The sequence below is a fragment of the Lissotriton vulgaris genome, chromosome 2_1, assembly GCF_964263255.1.
Source record: "Lissotriton vulgaris chromosome 2_1, aLisVul1.2, whole genome shotgun sequence".
Lineage (NCBI taxonomy): Eukaryota > Metazoa > Chordata > Amphibia > Caudata > Salamandridae > Lissotriton > Lissotriton vulgaris.
This window is the reverse complement of record NC_141687.1, coordinates 504,888,790-504,915,804: the sequence shown is the minus strand read 5'-3', so window position 1 is coordinate 504,915,804 and position 27,015 is coordinate 504,888,790. Positions and strand designations below refer to the sequence as shown.

At 45.6% G+C, this 27,015-nt stretch overlaps 1 protein-coding gene across 1 annotated transcript in view; it reads left to right on the top strand.

The window, feature by feature from the left end:
• Nucleotides 1–27,015, top strand: part of DNAH7 (dynein axonemal heavy chain 7) — a 1,812,153-nt gene that overhangs the window by 558,416 nt on the left and 1,226,722 nt on the right. Inside the window, exons 24-26 of the mRNA XM_086955398.1 lie at nt 14,338–14,506; nt 20,655–20,757; nt 22,461–22,588. Coding sequence (XP_086811524.1) covers nt 14,338–14,506; nt 20,655–20,757; nt 22,461–22,588 — 400 coding nt within the window. The remainder of the gene's footprint in view (nt 1–14,337; nt 14,507–20,654; nt 20,758–22,460; nt 22,589–27,015) is intronic.

Below are 27,015 nucleotides of genomic sequence, written 5' to 3'. Positions count from 1 at the left end.
TGTCACTACTTATCCTTGCCAGACTGGGCCTCTACTTCCTTGGCCAACCCCAGACATTTCAGTACTGATGAGACCTTATTTATTTTTTCCTAATGTCGACAAATGAACAAAGACAGATTGTTTCTTTGAACTGTGAAACAATGATTTATTTTCTGTGTCTCGAATTTTATTGAATGGAAAAAAAACCTGCTGTCTTTTGTTGTAAAGTAATCAATATACCGTTATGTTAAAAAAAACACTAAAAGAAAATAATTCACGTCACCTTCTCGTCTTCAAATTCGGTTTTGGTTTGTCTTTTCACTTGGGGGATACTCACTCTCCCTACTTTCCTTGAGAAATGCTCACATCTGTTTGTCGAAACTATTATTCCTTGCTCAAATAAACTTGGTTCAGCTGAACCATACTTGTTTAAAAATACTGGCTCCTCTGGAATCTTAGTTTTTATGTAATTACTAAAGCTTTTTTAATAGATTCGTTCTGCACAGAAAAGGCTGTGGAAAAAAACTTGTTTTAATAAGTGTGTTCCATGTGAACACTTGCTAAGGTTGCCTTCATTCCCTTGTTCACATGGACATATGGGGTGCTCTTGTTCTTTTATTTTTGGGCCGCAGGACAAGCCGCAATGGAAAAAGGGATGTTTTCGAACATCAATGCACTGTGTGCCAGGCACTAGGTAGTGCTTGGCACACAGTGCATGGATGTTCCCTTGGCCCCATAGCGGAGGCCCACGTGGGACAGGGGCCCTCCTAGGGGCTACCAAAGTCCATTTCTGCCTGCCTATACATGGCAGTTGAACCACTATGTAAAGGCAGAGGGAAAGGGACAGCCTAATCTCTACTGTGGTGCCTCCGCAGGCCCCATCCCCATTGTAGGGATTAGGCTGCAACTGCCGCCCCAACCGGCTTCTTGAGTCTGTCAGAGGCAGCCGCCTTTCCCCCGCCAAAGGTACTCTGACTACTTGTATACTTATCCAGCATTCAGGCTGCTGCCTCAGATGTCAGACAGACCGCCACCGACGGCCTGTCAGTGGCGATCCTCCCGACATCATATTTAGGCCCTAAGTGATTCCTGAAAGAGAGGGGGCATTTCAGTGCATGACGAGTGTACTTTATGTGTGTACTTTATGTGAGGAATACAGTCAAGTCCAGGAACCGACTGTTAACTTTTACAGCTTTGGGATGCGTGTTGAGACAAAGTATACAACTTTCCAGGCTGTGCAAGTCACAGTGGCTTGTGACAAGTGTAATTATATTAGTAATTTCAAACCAGAAGGTGGTAGCAGTTGTGCAATCCCAAAAGATGCTTAATGCCTTCTGCACCAGCCTGACATCACGTACACATAATGTTCGCAGTATTGTAGATTTCAATTGAATAAATTGAAATTTGGCATTTCGTGATCTCTTGAGGGGGTGAGAAATGATTGTGTTCCATTCCATTTGTTTAAAGGTGCGTCTCACCTCAGCTGCTCATTTAGCTCAGAAGTGTGTATGTGGGGTGGATGGGAACAGTTTGGAAGGGCTCTAACCAGCCTAAAGACCCATCTTTCACTTGTTCGTATTGGGAATATTGTTTGTATGAGAGAGCGGGTTGCAGGTTATTTCACAAATGTGTGTAAAAGCCACCAGGTGGCCTTTAGATGTCAGAAAATTTCCCGCAGGGATATCATAATGCTCAACCAATAGGTCAACAGGAGTAAGTTAACACCCTGGAAAACAAGCCTCAGGCATGGTCGGAGTAATGCTTTATCTGAAGCCGCGGATGCTACGTATTGAGATCACAGGAGTATAAGCTAACATTTCTGGAGAAATCTGGCCCACTTCATATGACTTCACTTCACTGTACGTTGGCGTTTAGTGGCCAATAGGTTCCCAGATGACCTCTGAGCAGGGTCTCATTCCATCTTTTCATCCGTCATCTTTTTGCACTGAGAACGGGACAGGGCTTTCCTTTCTGAAAGCTTGGGTGTCCGGTGTGTGGCAACAAAGATCACTGTGCATAGGTATACCTCCTAAATCAATGTCCTCCAAATGTGGTGCACTACTTCTCATAGGTTACATTGTGATGGTCTGAAAAGCATGCTTGAATAACCACATTCCCTCTTACAGAATAATCGGTGGACATATCGTGAACCTAGCCTGACCTCGTTAGTGCCGGTTGCTCAAACCCGCCACGTGGCTCCTCCTGAAAGTCACCCCGTCCCCCTGCTGCCGCCGCCTGCTCGCATTTGCCGCCTTTTTTCCGCTGTGTGTTTTTGTACTGCTGCCCTGATTGTGTCCTCTGTTTAGCCCCCTGACTATTTGTTTTTATAGTTTCATAGTTGCCTTTTCCCCCGATGTGTTTTGCCCTGCTGCTGTGCCCCTGAGTGAGATCTTCGTATTTGTGATCCGCCCCTGCTTCTGTCCTCTGCTCTAGCGCTTCTGGCCCTTTGCCCCGCTGTTCCACCCTGCTCCCTGCCGCTGCTCCCCCGCAGCCCTGCCCCCTCTCCTTCTGTTTCCCTCTACCCTCTCCCATTCACCACCCTGCTCCCACCTCCCAGCTGCTCCTCCCTCCTCCTGCCCCCCCCCCCAATCTCCATTTATGGCAGAGTCCGCGCGCACGCGCAGTGGTCACGCGCAGCGGGCGCGCCAAAGGCAAGCCCGTCAGCACCCGTCCGCACCTGGACCGCGCCCAGTGCCAGAACCGCTGGTCCTCGTTGATGCCAGCGGACCCGACGAACGTACGCCCCCTCAACCCTCAACGCACTCAATTCCGGCCAGAACCCCTCCAGCTACCGTGCCACCCCGAAACGCACCCACGGACCCTTCACCTGCCAAGCCTGCAAATTCACCTGCCGCCGGACCTGCACCGCACCCGCCAAGCCAAGCACCAGCAGCAACCACCTCAAGTGCATCCTGCTCAAAACCCGCTCAGTCCACAGACACGCCGTCGAACTCTGGAACCTGCTCGACACAACATCTACAGACGTCGCCTTCCTCACGGAAACCTGGATGAACGCCGCCTCAGCGCCCGACATCGCCATCACCATCCCGGACGGATACAAGATCACCAGAAGGGACCACGTCAACCAGACGGGAGGAGGCATCGCCATCGTACACAAGAACACCCTCCGCATCACAACCAGCTCCGACGACACCTTCACCGCCGCCGAACACATCCACTTCCAGATACACACTTCAGCTTCAGAAGAACCACGACCCACCACCACCCACAACAGGTTCCTCGCAAGATAACCGCCGACCAGCTCACCACCTCCCTCAGCCAGAACCCTCCAGCCAGCACAACGGACCCCAACGTAGCAGCCAACAACCTCATACAGTGGATCACCAACTGCGCAGACCACCTCACACCACTGAAGACCCCTCCCAATGGACATGGCAGCAAGAAAGCCTCTTGGTTCACCGACGTACTTAAGAACTCCAAGAAGAACTGCTGCACCCTCGAGAAAGCCTGGCACAACGAAAAGACCACAGACAACATGACTGCCCTGAAGCACGCCACCCGCAAACACCACTAGCTGATCCACACCACCAAGAAGACAGCATTCAAAGAACGACTGGACAACAACGCCCACAAAAGCAAGTAACTCTTCAGCATCGTAAAAGAGCTCTCCAACCCCAGCGCCAGAAACAACAACATCACTCCCTCGCAAGACCTCTGCGACTCACTCGCCTCGTTCTTCCACCGCAAGATCGCCGAAATACGCAACGGGTTCGGCGCACCAACCAATCACCCAACCACCGAACCAATGCCCCCCACCACCACCCTCTGCGCCTGGACCCCGGTCAGCACCGAAGACACCACCCGCACGATGAACAACATCCACTCCGGATCCCCAACCGACACCTGCCCCCACCACGTCTTCAACAAGACCGACTCCATCATCGCACCCCATATCCGGGACATCATTGAATGCCTCCTTCAACACCGCCACCTACCCAGAAAGCTGGAAGCACGCCGAACTCAGCGCTCTCCTGAAGAAACCAACAGCGGACCCCACTGACCTCAAGCACTACCGCCCCATCTCGTTCCTCCCTTTTCCTGCCAAAGTCACCGAGAAGACCGCCAACAGACAGCTTGCCGCCTTCCTCGAGACGAACCGATCCCTCGACCACTCGCAGTCCGGCTTACGAGCCAACCACAGCACCGAGCCCGCCTCATCGCAGCCACCGACGACATCAGATCCCTGCTCGACAACGGGGAAACAGTGGCCCTCATCCACCTGGACCGCTCCGCAGCGTTCGACACTGTCTGCCACTGCACCCTAGTGCGACGCCTCAGCAACGTCGGAATCCAAGAGAAGGCACTGGAGTGGATCATCTCGTTCCTCGCCGGAAGAACCCAGAGAGTCCACCTCCCCCCGTTCAGATCCGAGGCCACAGAAGTCATCTGCGGCGTACCACTGGGATCATCACTCAGCCTCACCCTCTTCAACGTCTACATGAGCCCCCTCGCAGCCATCGCACGACAACACAACCTCAACATCATCTCCTACGCTGACGACACCCAGCTGATCCTCTCCCTCACCAACGACCCAGCCACCGCCAGAACCAGCCTACATGAAGGGATAAAAAACGTCGCCGAATGGATGAAGAACAGCCGCCTGAAACTGAACTCAGACAAGACGGAAGTCCTCATCCTGGGATCATCGCCCTCCGCCTGGGGCGACTCCTGGTGGCCCCCTGCCCTGGGCACCACTCCCAAGCCAACGGACCACGCACGAAACCTGGGCTTCATCCTGGACTCCTCCCTCTCGGTAACCAGACAAGTCAACGCCGTCTCATCATCGTACTTCAACACCCTGCGCATGTTCCGAAAGATCTTCCGATGGATCCCCACTGAAACCAGGAAGACAGTCACCCAGGCACTCGTCACCAGCCGACTGGAATACGGAAACACCCTCTATGCCGGAACCACAGCCAAACTTCAGAAAAGACTCCAACGCATCCAGAACGCCTCCGCACGACTCATCCTGGACATCCCCCAACACAGCCACATCTCCAGCCACCTGAGAGACCTGCACTGGCTCCCCGTCAGCAAGAGGATCTCGTTCAGACTCCTCACCCACGCACACAAGGATCTCCACGACCAAGGCTCCAAGTACCTCAACAACCGCCTGACCTTCTACACGCCCACCCGCCAGCTACGGTCGACCAGCCTCGCCCTCGCCGCCGTTCCACGCATCCGCAGAGCCACCGCCGGAGGAAGATCCTTCTCACACCTGGCAGCCAAGACATGGAAATCCCTCCCGATCCACCTTCGGCTAACCCAGGACCACCTAACCTTCAGGAAGCTACTCAAGACCTGGCTTTTCGATCAGTAGCGGGCCCCTCTCCCCCAGCGCCTTCAGACCATTCCGGGTGAGTAGCGCGCTATACAAATGTCATGATTGATTGATTGATTGATTGATTGAACATATTCCGCTCCCATATACAGGCCTCGAAGGGTCCGTGTGCAGGTTTTGCTGTCTGCTCTGCCCTTGCTTTGCATACACTAACTCCGCTGTATACAGTACAGTTCAGAAGCATAAGGAGCCAATCACTGCTCTGTGCTCTCTAGTATGTGTTTCAGGCAGGGCAATTTCAACAAAAATTGATGCGTGGACCCATTGTGAGGCTGCACACTGATGTATAACACGGTCATGTTACAACCCCCAGACACCATGTTTAACATCCATTTCTTCTTCCTTCATGTCAAAAGGAAGCTTGGATCTTACATTCCCGAAACTAGGCTTTTCACTTGGTAAAGGGGCCACTGTGGCTGCATTTAATGGAAGCATTTGAAGTAAGCCTGCTTTCCCCATGAGACATAAATTGCACTAGAACAGTTCCCGCTGCTTTTAACACAAAGATAAAGGGCCTTCTCTCATGCACTCCTGGCATGAGATCAGTCCCTGCATTGCTTTCAAATAAATACCCATATGCTTGATACTAATGAGTGCTCAGTGGTTGTCATGCTGACTTTCAAAAAAATGCAAAGTCTGATAGGCACAGCCCAACAAAAATCTTCATTAAAGCTGTGGGAATTGCACAGGCAAACCATCTAAAGTTGCTTTAGGACAAGCTTTGTATTTACATCAGCTGATGCTTCATATAACTGCACAGCTTGTTGTTACCAAAAGACCAATAATTTACAGCATGCATATTCATTTATTAGCAGGTCTTTTGCCTACGCCCACGGCCCACATCTGGTTGTAGCAATACAGGTATTAGCTCAGTACCTTTTTGGTGCCGTGAGACAAAGAACCGAGCCGGGTGGCACCAGGCGCCCCACAATATTTATCTCATGTCCCAAGGAGGACATTTTCATTGAGCCGATCTCTATCATTGTCTGCACAGCACATTTGCAGGAAGATGTGCTAAATGTCTATTATTTAACCTTTCATCTGCTATATTCAAATCTCGTTGACGTACAAACCGGTTTCCATCCATGAACACCCTTCATATGGGGTGGGACTGAACTGCTGAAAAGAGCTGTTTGACTAGTGTGAAATGAGACAGTCAGGGTGGTAAGAGAAATAATGAAACTTTACTAGAGAGTGGGGAGCAGTAGAGAAGGAAGATACAGCTAACAATAGGAGTGAAGGAAAGGAAGGAAATAAAAGGAAAAATCTTTACAAGTACTGGATAAACACCAACCCTGAGATTTTTAAGCATCACAAAAAGAGTATACACTGATAACCATTGTTTTTTTCCAGTCTTTGAAAACACTGGGATAGACTAATAAACATAAACTGATTTCAGGCTCCCTCTGAGTGCCATATAGTAACAGCTATCTTTTTAAACTGTTAACCAGTGCCCATATGAGATTACTGTTCTCATTGGGAAGGTACCAGTTGTTTGTACCATTACTCTGTTACATTAACGTAGTGTGTTTTGTAATGTTTTGTGTTTTCCAGTGCTTTGATGACTCTGGACGCAGTAAATATATTTAAAATATTGGAAATATTATGCAAGTATTGTGTTAAACATAGCTCTGGCTGGCCAGTCATACTTTTTTGCTGTTTCGATTTTTGTGTTACAGTGTACTTACACTCTCCTTTGAGTTTGGCACTGGCCTTCTCACTCATGTTTACATCGATAGTTAGGGATACTTAGGTGAACATGACTTTCTTTTGCGGACTTCACTTTTGGGGAAAACAAGGCACTTGATGGGGAGTGGATCTTGGGCATTGACGAATCCATGGAGGTGCTTCAGCTTCTCACACTATTTTCCTAAATGCTGCAGGTCTCTTCCATGCAGGTGATGACATACCTTTGACCTCGAGTCTCTCATCTGGTGTTTAGAGTGCTTAGGAATGACAGAAGCGTGGTATGAAGTGCTGTTGGAAAAAGATCATTACTATTATTAGGCGGGGTACAAGAGTCAACAACTTGTACTTTTTTGGCCAATTAAGTATGGGTAATAGTAAAATGATCTATATAGTGCTTCTTACCCGAGTTCATACCAGAGTTTGTTAATACAGCGTGCTACCGGTAGTCCAATTAATAATACTCAAAATATGAACAGCAAAGGATGAAAGACTGGATCTTGCCAGTATTAAAACACACACCAAGTAACTGTAACCTATAGACTTCTCCTAATCGTAGTCATCCTGAAGATGGAGTTTGAAGGTCTGGCGTCCGCTAAGACCTTTTGGTTTTGCTAAACCTCGATCATAATATACATCTAGAGACTTTCAGCCAGCCCTCTTCATCCACTGGTCTGATTTTGTATTTCCCACTGCTGCAAACAACATGAGACATTGCTCGCTTCACTGTGAGAGAAGGCATTCTGCTCAATCACAAAAGCACAGCCGCACACTGCGTAGTTCCCTTCAGTGCCAGGAACTACTACGTCAAAGTGTGGTTTTTGAGACTTTAAAAATAGTTTTACTTGCAGCCATTTTTTTTCGTGACAATCCCCAGCAGCCGCTCCAACAGTTTCACAGAAAACATGACAAAACAAAAGATGCATTGACCAAGCCAAAAGCCTGCCAGCCAACGCCAGAAGCTTTGGCTTTGCCAGTGCTGTTTCTATCATCTCCCCGCCATTTCAGCTACTGTGTCCGCACCCAAGGGAGGCATGCGGTCACAGGCAGACTTACAAACCTGCTCTGGATGACGGTGCCAGCAGCACTCTTCGGCACCCAGATCATCTGTCATAATAGAACCCACGTTCACTTGCACATTGTGCCCTTTTTAGGTCTTGCGACCTAGCAATGCGCGCAAGCGCATTGAGCGGAGCGAGAATTAAAGTGCTCGAAATCCTCGTCAAACCAAGGGCTTCTTGCGCTGCGGTTTTCTTTGAGTTCACGTGAATCACGTGACCAAACAAGCACGCGCATTCACTGCCACACAGCACATCAAAGGGCTTCGCCCAGCATGCGCTCTGCGGCTTCTCCTCCCCTAAGGCTTCTCCTCCCCTAATTAATTATGGCTGGCTGGCCGGCAGACCGGCCCCCACACACCATCCCCCTCCGCTCTGTCATGGCTGGCCGGCCAGCAGGCCGGCCCCCACACACCATCCCCCTCCGCTCTCTCCCCCACGTATTGCCCATGTACGTCTGGCAAGACCGCCGAGAAAACATCATGTGGCAGGCAATGTGCATTAAGGTAATGTCTTCATTCTCCTCCCCCCCCGTGCTACTCTAAGAAGTTGCGTCAGCGATGTAAATGAGCACGAGATGTTGTTGTTTCGAGTCATGCGAGATGCAAAACCGATTACTGTTTGCCAATCCCATGCATGGGCTCAGCCCCTCCCCACCAGTAAGTGGTTCACGTATAGTATTACTCCCTGCCACTGTGGGTAAACCAACAGCTAAAGTCTTCTTAGGTAGAGTTCCCGTTTTGTAACACTGAGGCTTGCACTTAATTACTTGCAAGTCGAATAACAGACATCCGGAACAACTAAGCTGCTTCCCCAACTCAGTGCTGTAAAGATGTGCTTCAGAAATAAGTGAACTGATAAATACATAAGTGCGCCGCAATAATTAGCAAAAATACAAGGCCGAACATGTGACAAATGCTTCTGTAACATTCACACGGTTCAGAAAACCGATGCAGAAATGAAGCCCGCTTAATGCCTTCATTCTCTCTCACGGTCCGGGATTTTCATTTCTCCATGTGTGATGTAAAGCACTGAGCTGCACAAGTGGCGATGCTGGCGCTACATAGTTCCCATAATAAATAAATATATCATGGTGGCCCGGGCCTGGCAAAGATACCACGGGTAACGGAATGAAGTGCATTGATTCATCGAGTTTAAAAAGGGTCGACGTAACAGATTGATTGTGCTTTTCGAATTTTAAGTGTGAGCTTGCCCCAGTAATGAGCTTAGGCATGTGTAAGGTAAGCGTTGCGTACATTGTCTCAGCATACAGGTGCGTTTTATGTGCATACTGTACATATGCCTACATTTCATGGAAAAGGCCGGTCTCTTAGGAAAGAGCTGCAGGAATATAATCAGCAAGAACAGAGCCAAGGTGTTCATCACGCCAGGCAAAATACGACCTTGCTGCTGGAGCGCTCTGCAGTTTTCGGGCCTTTTTTTCATGCATAGCGCCATCACACGGTGGTGCGCCGAGGATGCTGCCTTAACTAGCCTCAAGGGAGTGCCAGTCACGGTTTCGTGAAAACTTCTTACGCCAGGCACGCTCAGATGCGTAATTTACCATGTGTAACGTACTCATCCCCTCACCCCTCTCCTGACCTTTGTGACTCGACCCCACTTTGCAGGTGAGCTGGAGCTGTGCATGGAGTTTGACCTTGGTGTTGAGTTTTACTAGGGCGGGGGGGGGGGGCATGTGCAAAGACAGAGAGCGACGCGATGCATTATTGTGCGCATGAAAAGTATTCTTTGCTACAGTGATGCTGCTATGCATTTTCTTAATGGGTAATATGCCTTTGGCTTATAGAATATTCATGTGGCCAGTAAGAGGCACCTCGTTTGTTGACAGAGCCATGCCCGTGAGGAATATTCATGTGGCCAGTAAGAGGCACCTCGTTTGTTGACGGAGCCATGCCCGTGAGGATTGGAAAGCGCAGAATGGCTCGGCTCCGCAGAATCGCTGTGTACATCCGAGGTCTCACGGGGCGCCGCGGCGCCTCTCTGCAAACACGTAAGGTATATTAACCAGATCATGTCGGACCTGCCTTGTGCATCCTGGCACGGGGACTTTAAAAGTGCTTAAAGGACCAGACGTAAAAAAAAAACACTTTAGGACATTTTTGAGGTAAAGAGGACAACGTGGTTCATCATACAGGGGAAGATTTTTTTTTAAATCTTTTCCTTTTCCCACCCGGTTTCCTCACACCTTTTCTTGAGGTGTTTACTCTTTTCGTTAATATTTTTAGACGCCCCCCTCGCCTTGTTTGTGAATCTAGAAAACATTCAATCACATAATCTTTGCTAATTCTCTTCTGACAGCATGCCGTCTGACCCCCGCTCCCAATTCACGACAGGCGGCTCAGCCCCCGTCTCTGTGACTGAGGCAGTATTATTTGTGCCCCCTGGGCAGGCAGCGCCTTGGTGGGCGTGTAGGAGCTGTAGTTCAAAGGTCACATACACCACCGAATCAAACCGTCAACATTTGCCACCTTGTCTAGTGAGCGAGTGACCGCTCGCAGCCTCAGACCCAGTGGAGAGCAGTGCGAATCTCATCTTAGAGCGACAAGTTAAAAGCGACGTATGGCACCCAGAAGGCTTCTTGGCGCTGGGATATCACTGCCAAGAGATAGCATTGTAATCACAGGACGGATGCTCCAGATTACCACCGTGGGTAGACTCTGCTGAGAGGCCGTGGGTTGAATGATCATGGCGTGTAAAACAAACAGCAGATAGGCCTTTTATGGGGGTGGGAGGGGAGGAGTACCATCTTCCGTGCATTTTTTTTCTGCTCGTCTACAATCCCTACAGGTCCGCCGAGCCATGCTGAATTTTGATAGACATAATATAGTCGTTCATGGCGCAGCACAACGCTGTTCTTTATCGAACCGGTTCTGATGCACACTGACCAGGTGTGATGAGCCTCGCACTTACGATTTCAGTGCCGAACTTGTGTCACCTTTTTAGAGCATTAATCCACGCAGTAGCGCCCAGAAGCGGTTCACCTTCGGCCAGGCACAGTAGGGAGGCCACTTATTTGCCTACTCTTTCAGTCAATATCTTTTACATTTAAAATGTCAAAAACTCCACACGGGGTCTTCTCTTTGGCAGGAATTTATGAGAACATTAACCTTTTAGATGGCAAGGCAGCTCAGAGGGTTGAGTCACCGCTGCAGAAACCTGTCGGTTCCATGTTCACAGAAGTGCGTTGTCACGTTCACCCTGCTGGCGTCGGTTCTTCAGAGTCAAGGCAACAAATGGTTCAGATTTTAGTTTTGTTTTATTTATAATGTTCAATTATAGTGCCATAAGCCAAGCTTCAAGACCCAGTAACAAAAATTACAAAAGTACAAACTAGACACCATAAAGGCAACAACATAGAGACAATGAAAGAAAACAACAAGCACTGGCGTTGCCAATAGGTCTCGCAGTAGGAAAGTTGGAGCTAATACAATTGCAAATAACAATGCCTTTTATTTTTTTTTATTTTTAAAACATAAAGGGCTTTGTCATTTACAAAACCAATAGCTCCAACCTTCCTACTGCGAGACCTATTGGCAACGCCAGTGCTTGTTAAGATCACGTTCGTGGATGAAGATAATTATGTATACATTCCCAAGCAAAAGTGACGGGGCTTCATGGTTCCCGTCCTGACTGACAGAGTTCAAACGTTTTAGCAGTGCGATTATTAACCCGAAGTGTGGTGTGTGTTGTCATTGGCAGGCGCGGTGCGTCCATTGGGGCGTAGGGGCGTAGCCCCACTAAGCCCCATGGACCTACCGCGTCGTCACTAAAAGCCAAATACAAATATTTTAAAAAATCGCGCTATCTGCCGGCCGGGAAACCGGGAGACACCCGACTTTCCCGGAGTGCGCAGGGGGTGGGGGGGGGGGGGGTGGGGGGGAGGATGGGCCTGCTGCAGCTGCGCAAGTGTATTTTTGGCCACAAACATGCCCGCGCATGCGCAAATCGTTTTCCTGTGAATTCCCCCTTAGAGAGAGGACCAGGTGGCGTGCCGCAGCCCCCGGGGTTACACAGGGCGACTGGGCGAGGAGTCATGGTGCCCCCCCAGCCAATCCTGGCATACAGCGCCAGCATTAGCTGGTCAGTCAACTCCTGTCACTTCAACCACTCTGCTGCCATTGGCGTAGGACACACGTGCCGTGTTTCATGTAAAAATGTATTTGTGGCAAATATACTGAAAAGGTGGTTCAAAAAAGGCATTGAGTTATTACCACGGCGAGGTGGGGTGAGAGGGGAACACAAGTCCGGGAGCTCCGGCCGCGCTCCTGAGCACTGTCTCTATCAGACACATTGCGCTGATCCTGACTGTTAGTGTCTCAGCGCCAGGAGGCCCACTACATAGAAACCGAGAAATAAGCACAGCACCAGCAGTGTCTCAGCTCAGACCTCCTGCGGCGTTGAGCACAACAGCGCATACCTCGCCTGAGTTCACGCAGGATGGGGAACCCACTGCTAAAAAAAAGTGTGTTGAAGTCAACCTGGAGTCGGGTGATTATCAGTTTTCGCAAATTTTGAAAGGAAGCTGTGATTGTAATACAAGCTTCCATTGTCTGTGGGTAGCCTGTGCGCTTGTATACACTATACAAATACATCTAAGCAGAGGCTGAAAGGCTAGGTGGAAGTGAGCAGCCTCTGTGTGGCGAATCCACAAGTTATGCCAGGAGGAGGCCCCATCTAACAATTGTGGCCTTATATCACTGTGTAGAAAACCCGCCCGCACTTCCCAGAGCACAGAGATAAGAAGCCCCAGGCAGATGACAAAAAGATTTCACTTAGAACAGAGGAAGAAAGTCTGTAAAAGTATGAAAACCGAAATAAACATACATTTTCCTGTGCAGAAAACGTTTTTCACTAAACTCTTAAACACACTGAATGAAGTAACAATGCAGTCATTTGACAGGTGTAAAGATAACATAAGATCCCCTCTACTAATTCTAATTCCAATATGGTCGTTTATTAAGCAATTTAATACCCACAACATATCAGCATGCCCACATGCATGAATGAATGATGGATGCAGGATGGATGCAGGATGGATGGGTGGGTGGATGCATGAATGAATGATGGATGCAGGATGGATGGGTGGATGGGTGGATGGATGGATGGATGGATGGGTGGATGCATGAATGAATGATGGATGCAGGATGGATGGGTGGATGGATGGATGGGTGGATGCATGAATGAATGATGGATGCAGGATGGATGGGTGGATGGATGGATGGGTGAATGGATGGATGGGTGGATGCATGAATGCAGGATGGATGCATGAATGCAGGATGGATGCAGGATGGATGGGTGGATGGATGGGTGGATGCATGAATGAATGATGGATGCAGGATGGATGCAGAATTGGTGGATGGCTTGGTGGATGGATGGATGGATGGGTGGATGCATGAATGAATGATGGATGCAGGATGGATGGGTGGGTGGATGCATGAATGAATGATGGATACAGGATGGATGCAGGATGGATGGGTGGATGCATGAATGAATGATGGATGCAGGATGGATGGGTGGATGGATGGATGGGTGGATGCATGAATGAATGATGGATACAGGATGGATGCAGGGTGGATGCATGAATGAATGATGGATGCAGGATGGATGCAGGATAGATGGGTGGATGGATGGATGGGTGAATGCATGAATGAATGATGGATGCATGATGGATGCAGGATGGATGGGTGGGTGGATGCATGAATGAATGATGGATGCAGGATGGATGGGTGGATGGATGGGTGGATGCATGAATGAATGATGGATGCAGGATGGATGCAGGATGGATGGGTGGGTGGATGCATGAATGAATGATGGATGCAGGATGAATGGATGGATGGATGGGTGGATGCATGAATGGATGCAGGATGGATGGGTGGATGCATGAATGAATGATGTATGGATGCAGGATGGGTGGGTGGATGGATGGGTGAATGCATGAATGATGTATGGATAGATGCAAGGTGGTTCGGGCTCGCTCGCTGCGCTCGCTCGCTGCGGTGCAATATGCAAATTAGTTAGCGCCTCGCCACTTTCAAATGTCACCAGCCGCCCCTGGTCATTGGTAATTGCTAAAATAACTACTATACACTGTTACTCCCTTAATCTACACCTGCTCTATTCGGAAACGTAATTTATTAACCTTCCTAATGAACGGGGGGCATTACGTGTACTCCCTCGAGGTCCCGGGGCGCGGTTTCACCCACAGTAACACGATGTTCGTTCTATTTTCAGGACTCTGTTCGGAGCTCTTAATCTTCACCTCGGAGGAGCGCCCGAGGGCCCTGCCGGCACCGGAAAGACGGAAACAACCAAAGACTTAGCAAAGGCTGTAGCGAAGCAGTGTGTGGTTTTCAACTGCTCCGACGGACTGGATTATCTTGCTTTAGGGAAATTCTTTAAGGTTTGTGCAAGAAAACACCACAAATTCTAGAATTTGTATCCAGGCAGTTCTGCTATTCGTTGTTTTACAAATACGTATGCATATTTCTCCAGTGTTTTTAGAAAATCCACAGTTGCCCCTCAGGGAACGTCTAAGAAAACTTCAAGATTACTAACAATTGTTTTTTTAAATCTAGGCAGAACCGTTCCAAAACCATAAACTAGAATCACCCTCACACAGGAGTACAACTGTACAATTTGCCGTTTAATTAGGCCTGCTACAATTATATTCTGTGGTCTAGTGTCCGTTTTTAATAACACACCAACCGCTATATAGAATTGACTTATCGCTTTATTTTATTTCAAGGTATTGGTGTCCTTCGACATACTGTTTGCAGCTTCTAATAACTTTTACTCATTTTTCATTTGCCATCTATTTTTTTCACTGTAATTGACTTTTTCAGAAATGTGGGAAAGCTACCGTGAGCACTATGCTTTCTATCACAAATACCTATTTTAAATTAAACACAGTGTTTCCATCTTCTAATAAATGATTGTAAAATGAAAAGGATTATTCTTGCCGCTGGGCCGTCAGGAGTCTATCAACAGTTTCCTGATATGAACTGATGACCATCGGAATCCAGAGCTTACTGCTGAATCTCCTCACCTACACTCAACAAACGTTCACATGCCGCAAGCGATGCGTACAGATTGTGAAGATGAGTCTGGGATGATTGCCAACAGAATGTAGACATAGTAGGAAGTGGGCCACCTTGCTCCTAGGGTTCCTATTAGGAACGAGAGGTAATCCTTGCCAACAGAGAATACGAGTAGAGTGAACGGTGAACCTCTAAAGCTTGCCATCTTAAGAAGTGTGACCCGAGATGGTGGTGGTACAGAACGAGTAGATGTCTGAGCTCTGAAAGATCCTGCATATTTAAGCTGAAGAGATCAGATTACTAGCGGGTGCTTCTAATTAGTGCCCAGTTTGGGAAATGCACAGCTATTGTAAAGACACACCCAAAAGTGTCAATCATATTGCATCTTTCCAGTCATCTAGAGGCAAGAAGGCCCTTGGACATCACTTTTTACTGTACCAGCATATACAGGTTTCAAAGTTGGGCCTCAAATGTCTGCCAGTTGACACCACGTCCCTGTGTAACAAAACCACCATTTGAACACTAAACCCAGCTGAGGCATGTGACCCTGAAACTAACCTCATAAAGGCATCAAACATAACCGCTATGGGAAAAAAAAAAAAAAAACATAACCGTTATGGAACCAAATGCAAAGCAGTTACAGGAGATGTTCTCAAGAAGCTATCCGAACACACTGCTGCTATGGTTGAATTTCATGGGTTTATTATATTCGCTCCAAATCACATGCACAACAGCTGGCTGAAGCGATCATCAAACGAAGTCTTGGAGTAATGATGGCTCATACCATAGTGTGTCAAGAATGCTCAAGTAGAGCTGAATGAGCCCATCTATCCTAGAGAGAGCGCCCAGCAAAAAATGGAATACAAACTATTGCAGGAGAAGAAGTAAATCTAGATCTGTGTACAGTTACACTACAATTTCAACCTGACAAGATAAACTTTTTGCCATGTCAAAATGTTCACTTTTTATACATGTAAGTCATCCCTAAGGTAGGCCCTGGACAACCAAGAGAGCAGCATGCAATGTATTTAAAAGGCAGGACATGTACTTTTAAGTTTTACCTGTCCTGGTTGTGAAAAACTCCCAAATTCACTTTTTACTTCTGCAAGGCCTATCTGTCCCATAGGATAACTTTGGGATCACCATATTAAATTTCACAAGTGTAATTTCCAAGTGAGAAGAGATGGACTTTTCAGGTTTGGTGTCTCTTGAATCACAATTAAAAATCACAACATAGAGTGAAGTCTGATTTTAAATAGAAATTCAGAAAATGGCACTTCTAGAAAGTGGGCATTTTCCTATTTTAGCCATCTGGTGCACACTACCTCTCTCTGATACATGGCTTGGGGGGGGGGGTGACAGATGGTCTTTGTATGTTCCCCCTAGACACTCACACACAATGGGCTCTTAGGTGTGACTTGATGGACCATACTGGTAGGATCGGCCAGAGGAGCAAGTCCCAGCATCACTTACACCTGATTAGGCTGTATCCTGTCACCACACAATGGGTTGCATACCCCCCTGAAGTGTGTATGGAGCCTGGGCACGAAGGGAGGATCTCTGTGCGCTCCAGAGGCATCTCTGAAGATTCCCCCACATCAAATGCACAACTGAGTATAAGTGCACGACCTCAGAAACCGCCACTTTTGGTCCTGTGATGACTCTACCAGGAAGGACTGCTGCAATGCTGAAGGACTGCCACTCTGCTGGACTGCTGCTTTTCTAGATTCTTGCATTGCTGCGCTACCCTGCTGCCTGCTGCTCCCCTGCCTGCGTGAGAATACCTGGACCTGCATCACTTGAACCCAGAGTGATTCCAGGGGCTTGCTGGCTCGCCTCCTGATCAGAAGTCTAAGGGACATAAAAGACTTCCAACCTATCTGCTTCTGCACCTGGACTCTGTCATCAGTGAGTCTGTCCTGCCAAGTGGTGCCAACCCAGTCCTGGACCTTTGCAATTGGGCCTGAGGTTCTTGCTTAAAAATAAAAACTTATATCCTCTGTCGAACAGGCACATCGTTGCTGTTGTGTGGATCAGAACTGGCTCATCGCCCCTGTTGTGCGGACCAGAATCAGTACATTGCTCCTTTTGCTTGGATCAGAATTGGTGCATCGCTTCTGTTGCATGGATCAGAACCCGCGCATTGTCAAAGCTTCGTTACTCAGCTCCGATGCATCGGCTTCGGGATTACCACTGTGTGACGCTCTACCCAATGCAAGGTCTTCAGATCCCCATTTATGCCATCCTTGATGACTATGCCGAAACTTTGCATTGCAGCTCTTCACTCATTGGAGCTGATGCATCGTCGCTGCTGCGCGGATTAGGACTGCCACTGCATGACTCAACTCCAATGCGTCGCTTTGGATGCACCACGCATCTTTGACGTTGACGCAGCCAGGATCAAGATACTGTTGTTCAGCGGGCCTCACTGGGTCCTTGTATCTGGCTCGCTCTCCATCGTGGTGGGCCTGAACTTTTGACTTTGTACAGATCCGGCGCGACCAAATATCCCAAGTAAGCGCTCGTTGCTTCTAGACGCTATTTCACAGAATATTCTTTAAATATGTATATCTCAAATTCTATCTATTGTATTTTTGTTGTTTTGGTCTTGATTTATTTATTAAATGAAGTCCATTTTTCTAACCTGTTGTGGAATCTTTTTGTGTGGTGTTTTCACTGTTGTTCTGTTTGAAGAGTTGCACACATCCTTTACACATGGACTCTATGCTAAGCCTGACTGCTCTGTACCATGCTATCAGAGGGTAAGCACCAGCTATTTTAGAGTTTCCCTGCCTCTTACCCTTACTAGGATTGCGGTTGCTGCTTGACTAGAGCTCATGCTCCAGTCAACCTACATCCTAATTTCTATTAGCATGCATACCTGTATGTATGTTGGTCTGAATGCATTTGTGTTTGTTAGTGGGTTGGTGTGTGTCTGCCTGGCCTCCTGCAGGTGTGTAATCTATACAACTCACTCCATCTGTCCAACTGCCTGTCTGTGTGTCGATACTGATAGAGAGGGGTCCCAGTAAAGGACAATCAATTTATAAACATAAACAAATGGAGAAACAGTGGATAAGAGATAAGCCTACACTGTATTTATTCACAATGTAGGTGTGTATTCAATATCATATCATTGAATGAACATTCATAAACTGTACTGTGCCCCAAGGGGTAAGGGAAGTGATAAGGTGCGGATGGTGTGGATAGGGAATAGTGACTGTAAAATCAACCAAATGGCGCAATCGCAATTGTATGTCAATTTTAGATGTAAACCAACAAAAGGCCAAAGGTTCAGTGCATCACTTAATCAAATTCATACTTCACGTAAAACATCAATGTGTATCAATAATGGGGTGAAGCTGAAAAACAAAGAGACAATTGTCGACGTTTCGACCCTCTAAATGTCGCAGGATTTAGTTGTACCCTTGCTTCGGGGTCTTCATCAGGACGGGGTAGGGGCAGGCAACCAAATTAATTGTTGCTCGTCTTCAGATTGAGAGTAGACAGGGTGAGATACCTCTGATGTTGTTAGCTTCGAATCATGCTGTGTTGATGCTGAAAGGCCCTCAGGTAGTAAGGATGAGCGATCGTAGTTGAAGATAAAGCATAAGCTCAGGCAGGAGAGTCCGTGGGTAGACCGTTGATATGTAAGTCCCCGTTCGTGTATAACATCGAAAAAACACCGCAATAGTGCAGCATCGGAGGCAGAGTTAATCTGTACTCTTCATCGAGCAACAATTAATTTGGTTGCCTGCCCCTACCCCGTCCTGATGAAGACCCCGAAGCAAGGGTACAACTAAATCCTGCGACATTTAGAGGGTCGAAACGTCGACAACTGTCTCTTTGTTTTCAGCTTCACCCCATTATTGATACACATTGATGTTTTATGTGAAGTATGAATTTGATTAAGTGATGCACTGAACCTTTGGTCTTTTGTTGGTTTACATCTAAAATTGACATACAATTGCGATTGCGCCATTTGGTTGATTTTACAGTCACTATTCCTTATCCACACCATCCTCACCTTATCACTTCCCTAACCCCTTGGGGCACTGTACAGTTTATGAATGTTCATTCAATGTTATGATATTGAATACGCACCTACATTGTGAATAAATACAGTGTAGGCTTATCTCATATCCACTGTTTCTCCATTTTTTATGTTTATAAATTGATTGTCCTTTACTGGGACCCCTCCCTCTCAGTACTGTAACTACCCAGGTCCCAGTGACTCTGGTTGGGTGAACCCCTTGTTGCTATACTCCCTGTCTGTGTGTCGATGCCTGCTGTCTGTGGTTACATGGCTGGTGTCTGTGACAGTGCCCATTGGGAGACTTTGTATGTGGATTGTGTACAGATGTTTGTTAATCTGTTTGCTATTCTGTGTGCCTGGTTGTCTGTCCATTTGCCTGCTTACTTTAAATGCCGGCCTGCTCAATGGTGTCTATACGTGTTTGTACATATATATTTTGGTCTGTGTGTATGAGGGCATCCATATCTTTTGGTCTGTGTACAATGGTGCCCTTGTTAGTGTCCATCAGAGACCTTTTCTTCAAGAAGAAAGCAAGAATGAAATAAGTGTTGACAGTCATCTCGAAGGTAAAGCCAAGCGAATGAGTGTTATCATTCCACTCCTTTCTCCTTTTCACATTGAGTATTCTTTGCTGGAGGCCTAGAGATTAAGACTGCAACTCTCCAGAATTATTTACGCATCGATCCATCCATCCATGCGCTCATTTATCATGTCTCCCACATCTGTGAATTCTACTGTCTCTTTGTTTGTGCCACCTCTGTTAGTTGCTGTGTGTGTTAGTGACTGTGAGTATGTTTTGTGCCCCATATGTTTGCTGGTTTATGGGGACATGCATCTTCATGCCTGTTAGTCCATGTGGCTGGTCCCATGCATGTTTGTTTGTGCGTGTGTGAATGCCTATATGTGTTTTGTCTTGTTTTAATTGGAGTTTCTGATGGTTTGTATTCACAGTTGATTGTATTTTCTTGACTTGTGTGCATGAATCCCTTAATGACCTGTGTGTCTGTATGTCGATTAGTTTGTGTGTGGATATGTGTGTATATCTATTGGTCTGAGGGCTTAGACGACTGTAAGGTTTTGATCTTTGTAAAAGACGTCTGTGTGTCTTTGCTTTTTGTCTGTTGGTATGCACTAATCAATATTCAAGCTGTTTGGCTGTGCCATTGATGCTTCATTCAAAACTCAGACTCACTACTGAAACGGAGGTGTGTGCGTTTGGAGTTTGTTGAGGCAAGGGCACAAAGCATCTGAGAAAAGTAGTGCATATACGTCCGTCCATAAATGGCAGTTGTTCATTTTACAAGTTCTTCTGGTCTTCTTTGGGTACCTCAAAATTTCTCAAATTGTTGGCAAAAACCTGCCCTTATTTTACGCTGAATACCCTTTGTTTGATATTACTTTACATCAGTTGCTTAAACGTCTACAGACTTGGCTTAGTAATAAGTGGATCTGTGTTTTACAAATTTCTTTTCCAGGGGTTGCTTTCCTGTGGAGCCTGGGCATGCTTTGATGAGTTTAACAGAATTGACCTGGAAGTACTTTCAGTGGTTGCACAACAAATTCTCACTATCCAAAGAGGTACATTTGTGTTGTTGTTTCATTGTTACCCTTCATTGTATCTCCTAATATAAACTCTCTGCTCTTCTCATCCAGCTCCGCTTTCCTGATCCCTTTTCCTTCTGACACACCCTCCTCCTGAACTTTGCCGCTGTATGGACTGCTGACCTGCATTGCAATCCACCTGCTGCATGTACCATTTGCTCTGTATAATATTGTTGCCTTTGACGTGCTGATCTGCACATTTCAGCATGTATCTTGCTGACCTTCGTAAATGTTACCTGTTCTCAGGGGCTTAATATGCCTCTCAAGGCCAGACTTGCCATTGTGAGTGGCATTTTCCTGGTAGTGTAGGCTGCATGTCTGGGGCTGCAATCAGAGCTGGTTGGGCTGCAATGACCCATGCATGTCCCAATTCTAATCACAGCCTCCTTCAGTGTGCTGCTGGTTATGACATTTTTGCTAAGACTGATTTTTGTTTTCGGCCCAGCATTAAATGAACCATATCAACTCAATACAATAAATGTTTTCAAAACAAAGGGGCCTATTCACAAAGGTACATTTACATTTGAGGAAATCTAAATTAGTAAGCATACTCTTACACTTGGTAGTAAATGTACTACTTTTGTCTGTTCACCATTTCCAAATGTATATTTAGTACATAATGTAGACATGTATGTCGCCACATGATAAAACAAGGAGTGGAGACAAATGTACAGGTTTAAAGTACCTATTAGTAGCTTGTCCCCGTGTAGGTGGAGTTCTCCCTCACTGGGACGGAGATCATGGGAAAATATAGGGAACATTTTAAAATGTATCCATTTTTAAAAGAATTGTAAATTTTTTTTATTTTAAACATTAATGTATAATAATGTAGATCTTTCTATATATTTATTTAAATGTAGAACTAAAGAAAAGAAATGTGACTGCAGTATTAGTATCATTTTGAGTTCAATATACAATTAACTTTAATATATTAAAAGAAAATGATTTTTTTAGAAGTTTTGTTAAAACAATCTCACCTCAAGTAAAACATTTATTTTTTATGTTATACATTAAAAATGACAAAACCTTATATATTGAAATCAAATTAATTTAAATATTTACAAAATAGATAAGTTTATTTTAAATAATAAAAGGTTATTATAATAATTTTAGATACATAATATTTTAAAAAGAAATGCAATTTATGTGTAAACTTTTAAATAATCAAAATCAATAATTTTAACATTATTTCCTATGGGGTTATTTTTTAAGGCCCTGCCTCCATTAGGGTGTTGCCATTCCAGTGGCTGGGCATAAATGGTGCTGGACTTCCTCCGGGTCTCAGCTGAAGTATATCTTCTTTAGGTCGTTTTTTGAGTGTAGAAAGTTTAGAAGTGTAGCTTGTTAATAGGAATGGGCTTACTCTTATGTGGAAGGGTGCATGTTCGTCCTTAAACGCCTCCTTAGCACTCCTCTAAACCACTTGTTACTCCTCCCTAAACCCCTCCCATTTAGTAGTAGATATTTTTCCCTATTTTTTACATCCTCTCCCTTGGTGTTTTCCGTATTCACTACTAACTCTCCGCATAGAATGTATAGGAGAGATGGAGGTGGAGATTCCCACCTGTAGATCTTTGAATTGCATTTTGTAGTAAGTAGTATCACTGCAGTACTACTTTGCATACTACAAAAGGTAGTTTGGTGTAGACACTTGACACTGATTTCATCTCTGTTTCTAGGTATCAGTGCAGGGTCTTCCTTATTGGTGTTTGAAGGAACCGAACTGAAACTGAATCCCACGTGTGCTGTCTTCATAACAATGAATCCCGGGTATGCTGGGCGTTCAGAGCTTCCGGACAATCTCAAGGTAGGGGCAGTGTTGCTACCATTTTTCAAAGTAATCCTAACATCTGTTTAAGCATTGTTTATCAGTACAGGAGCTCAATATTCATATTAGAATATATGTGGGTGTCCACTTAAAGCAAAATTGTTTAAATGTGACATATACGTTTAAAATACTGTCCTCCTTCTACTGCTCTATTAGGTTGTAAATTTTAGTGCAAATGTTACTGTATTTATTATGTTGCATAGTCCACGGATAATCTGCCACAGAAAGAAGTGGCATGCCACGTTTGAAATAGGTTTCTTTTCATTATTACTGATTTTCACTTTCTTCTATCTTTTTTAGCACTTTGTAGTTCTCCCCAAATGCGTTTTTTTTTCATTTCTTTGATTTTACCAAATCAACAGTGTCCCCAAAAAGGATATTTATAAACAAGTTTCACATCTTCATTTTTGGATGCATTCCTAGATTAAATGGGTCAAACCAGCATGCACATCACAAAAACAACTGCAGACGCGGACTCGTGAAGCTCCTTGTAGCACCGCCTTCATGGTATAGCTCCTCGAGGCCTATACATAGAGGTCATCGGCCTCCTGCCCTGAAGAGATGAGGCTGAAGGGTAATTAGGACAGTGGTCTGGTTCTCAAAGAGAAATGAACCTCAGCTTTTACGAGAGACTCGAGAAAAAGAATTACTGATGTCATAGTGTACACGTACTTGACTTTAAACTAAGCATGGGCGGAAAATCCGTTTCGCTCGCGGATTTTGCGGATTTTTGGGAAATTCGCAATCCGCGAGATTCGCGAATCTCCCGCAAAATCCGCAAATCCGCGAGCAGTGGATTTTGCTCGCACTGCTCGCACTGTTCGCGTGAGTTCGCGGCTTCCCAGTACAACTTCGCGCCCCGCGAATAAGTGCAAAATTGCAGAAATACGATCTAATCAAAACTGAAACTACTTACCAGGTTCAAAAGTTCAGGCTCATCATTAGTAGCCATTTCCTGTAGTGCTTGCTGAGGGGCCCCTCCAGAGTTCAGTTGCCAGTTGCAACTATTATGTGACCCTGCTCTGAACCTCAGAATAGTTACACATATGCCACAAAGGTCCTGAATTACAGCTAAGGGAGACAAGCAGGAGCCAGGCTGGCAGTTCAAATCCATTAATCAGCCCCTAATTCATTATTGTCAGTTGGGGCAGGGCAGGTGTTGTAACTAATTTTGCAACAATGAAAGCACTTAGCAAGTGCAAAAGTTCACTAATCAGGAAGCACTAAGGAAGCAGGTGCCAGCTAAAAAAATATTCTGTGACACATTAATCAGCCCCAAATTAATTCAGGTCACTTGAGGCAGGGAAGGTGTGCTTGCGTTGCCACAATAATGTACACTGACTGGACAACCAGAGGGTGCTGTGATGAAACAGAGGGTGGCATGGGTGGGCCAGAGGGTGGCATGAGTAGTCAGAGAGTGGCAGTGGTGACAGAGAGTGGCAGTGATGAAGAAGAGTGTCCCAAACAGGCTGGACACGTAGAAACAACAAGTTCGCGAAACTTGCGACCCGACAGGTAAGTTCGCAATTTGCGACATTGTACAAAACCCTCGCGAACTGGCAGAAACCCGCGCAAACACACAAAAAAAAAATCCGCAAATTCGCGAGAATTCGCGGATTTTGCGGATTGCGAGTTCGCAAATCCGCAAAATTCGCGAACGCGAGATTCGCAAAATTCGCCCATGCTTACTTTAAACTGAACCAGCTCTCAGGAGGCCATGTTTCTTTACAATGTGCGTCCAACGTGTCCATTATTAGCTCCTGCGCCAGGCAAGACTCACCACCAACAAATATACGATCATGTTGTATGCAGTCATGTTTGTCCACTCAAGATATTTGGTGCCCTATACTCCATTGTGTATTTTACCTTTCTTTTTAAAAAAAAAACTAAGAACAAGTGGATGGCATTAGCTTGTGGGTAAGGTTTCTAATTTCATTAGCCCATAGTACCTGACATTCAACAGATTTCATAATGTACACATTACATTAAATGGGAAGAAATACCTTATGCGTCATTTGAAGCCATTAGATCTATGATTCCCCCCCAAAGGGTCACACTCTGACATGCGTGCCAGGGCACACCAAACCAGTATTTCTTTTGTTGTCGACCACGAGCGGGTTTGACTTGGTAAAGGGAGTTCCACGATTTGATTTATTTGGGCTCTTTCTATTGTCACAACTTTATAATTTAAGAAAGGAGTGAGTGGAACTAGTAAATCACAGTAGAAGAATGGCTTTGTGGCCTGAAATTGGAAGCCCCATACCTCCTCTGAACTACAAGCGAGTTTTCTACTGGAGAGTCCTGTAACGTATGGGCCGCAGATACTGCACAGGCGCATTCATATATAGGAGACTGAATGACAATAACTTCATTTGTGTTGTGCTGCAGTTTCATGTAGGGACCAATTCAGAAAGGTTCTTGAGCAGGTGATTGGAACTTTGGTTCGCAAAAAATCTATGTATCATTTAAACCAGTGCATACCATGATTATCAGATTCTGGTTTAGTGGATTTCTCGAAGCAGGGAGTGAACTAAAATAAAGATGCAGAACAACCATTCGTATGTTCTTTTTTTTTTTTTACTATTGGTGCAAGTTTAGTGTGAGGGAGGGGTATGGTCGCAATGGAAAATGTAGTGAGCACTCATAAGGTAGGTTTGTAGGTATTCACAAACATTTTGACGTCGTTTCCCACTGGTTTGCAAGAAGCGCCATTTCATGCTGCTAAAGTGAAGGTGACGCTTCCAAATTCTGGGGTGGTGTACAGGATGGACGAAGGAGTTTCTCCAGAAGCAAATTATTTCCCCTTAGGGAAAAATGTAGCAGACAAAAACATGTGCAAATGCACTTCTCCTGCATGCAGAGACGACCTAGATTACATTAGGCACAGAGAAGCATGAGTGATTGTAGAACTATACAGCATTTATAGGTTGCAGAGCGTACCCTATAGGGAGTTTGTGAATCACTGAAATTTCAGAATTGTATGAAAATCATTAGCCTGCACCCGTCAGCTTTTGGATTTCATGTTGCTTGAAACTACACAAGGCCAATTTAATGATTTTTTACAAGTAGATTGTTCCAGAATTGAGACTACTTGCATGAAAATCTTTTCATTTCTTTATTTTAGGAAACATCTTTCCAGTCTCGGTTTGCACAGCTAAGTACGGTGGGCGGTGAGGGGGGGTTCGGGTTGGGAGATAGTGGAATTTTACATGACGGGATGGTCAAAAATAATAAATAAAACCACTTTCCTTGCTCACACCACTTCGCTGACTCAGTGATGCGGCGAGCGCAAGGTAAGTGGTTTTATTTACTTCTCACTATCCCGTCGTATGTTGAGTTCCACTACCCCCCCATCCCGCCCGACCTGCCCCTGCCTCACTTCACTGCCTACCTCACTGGGTTTACCTGTGCGAACCAACACTGTCCTTTACTAGTGGAAGTATCTCGCTCTCTTCCAAGAGGGTGCATCTTTTATTCTTCCTGTGTGCCATCTTCAAACTGTAACCTAATTTTAGGAAATGAGTAGGTATCTCATTGTGATACTGTTCAATGAAGGGCTTAAATAATACACGAAGAGGTTCCATTTCTATGTGCACATTCAATTTAGGGTGTTGCCTCTCTTACTGTCCATACTTTATTTGTAAATGCATAGCTGTAAGAGATAGGACTTTTGTGGTCTTCCATCTCTTCCCTGGGAGCACGTTTATCTGGTTGCCACAATTTTTTTTTTTTTTAATTTGCAAATATCTCTGTGTGCAATTCTAGTCCTGAAAAAAGCTACCAACCATTTTAAGTATAATAGATCTTTTCACTTGTTATCATAAGAATATATGTGGGGCGTAGAGCCCCCGAAATGGTTATTTAAATTGTTTGATAAAACATGTAAACAAATGCTTTAATCTTCAGTAGCACGATGAATGCATAGATAATTTATTCCATGATTGATATTGTTGTCTTCATATCAGGACATCAAATGTAACTTTGACTGCGACAATCAAAATGTTTTACATATTTCTCCCAATGCATTTCTGGCTATAACAGCCCTTCGTCATTGGCGAAAATCTACAAAAAATGATAAAGCGATGATAATATGAGGGCACCAACCATAAGGTAGTTTTACCAGATTACATAAAACCATGCTTCAAAGATTCCAACAATATGGATATCCCGCTAAAATCCTTGAACTAGCTAAGGCGAGAATTTCAAACAAATCCTGGACTGACCTGTTGTCTCAAGCTACCAAACAAGATCACCAACGAACGGTAATAGTATCTAAGTATTCGACCATGAGCCTTTGCTTCAAACAATCCATTTGCAAACACTGGTCCATCTTAGCCTTATAACCGAACTTCAAAGGGATCTTCAAAGACATGCCAATGTTCGCATACACTAGAGGTAAAAACATT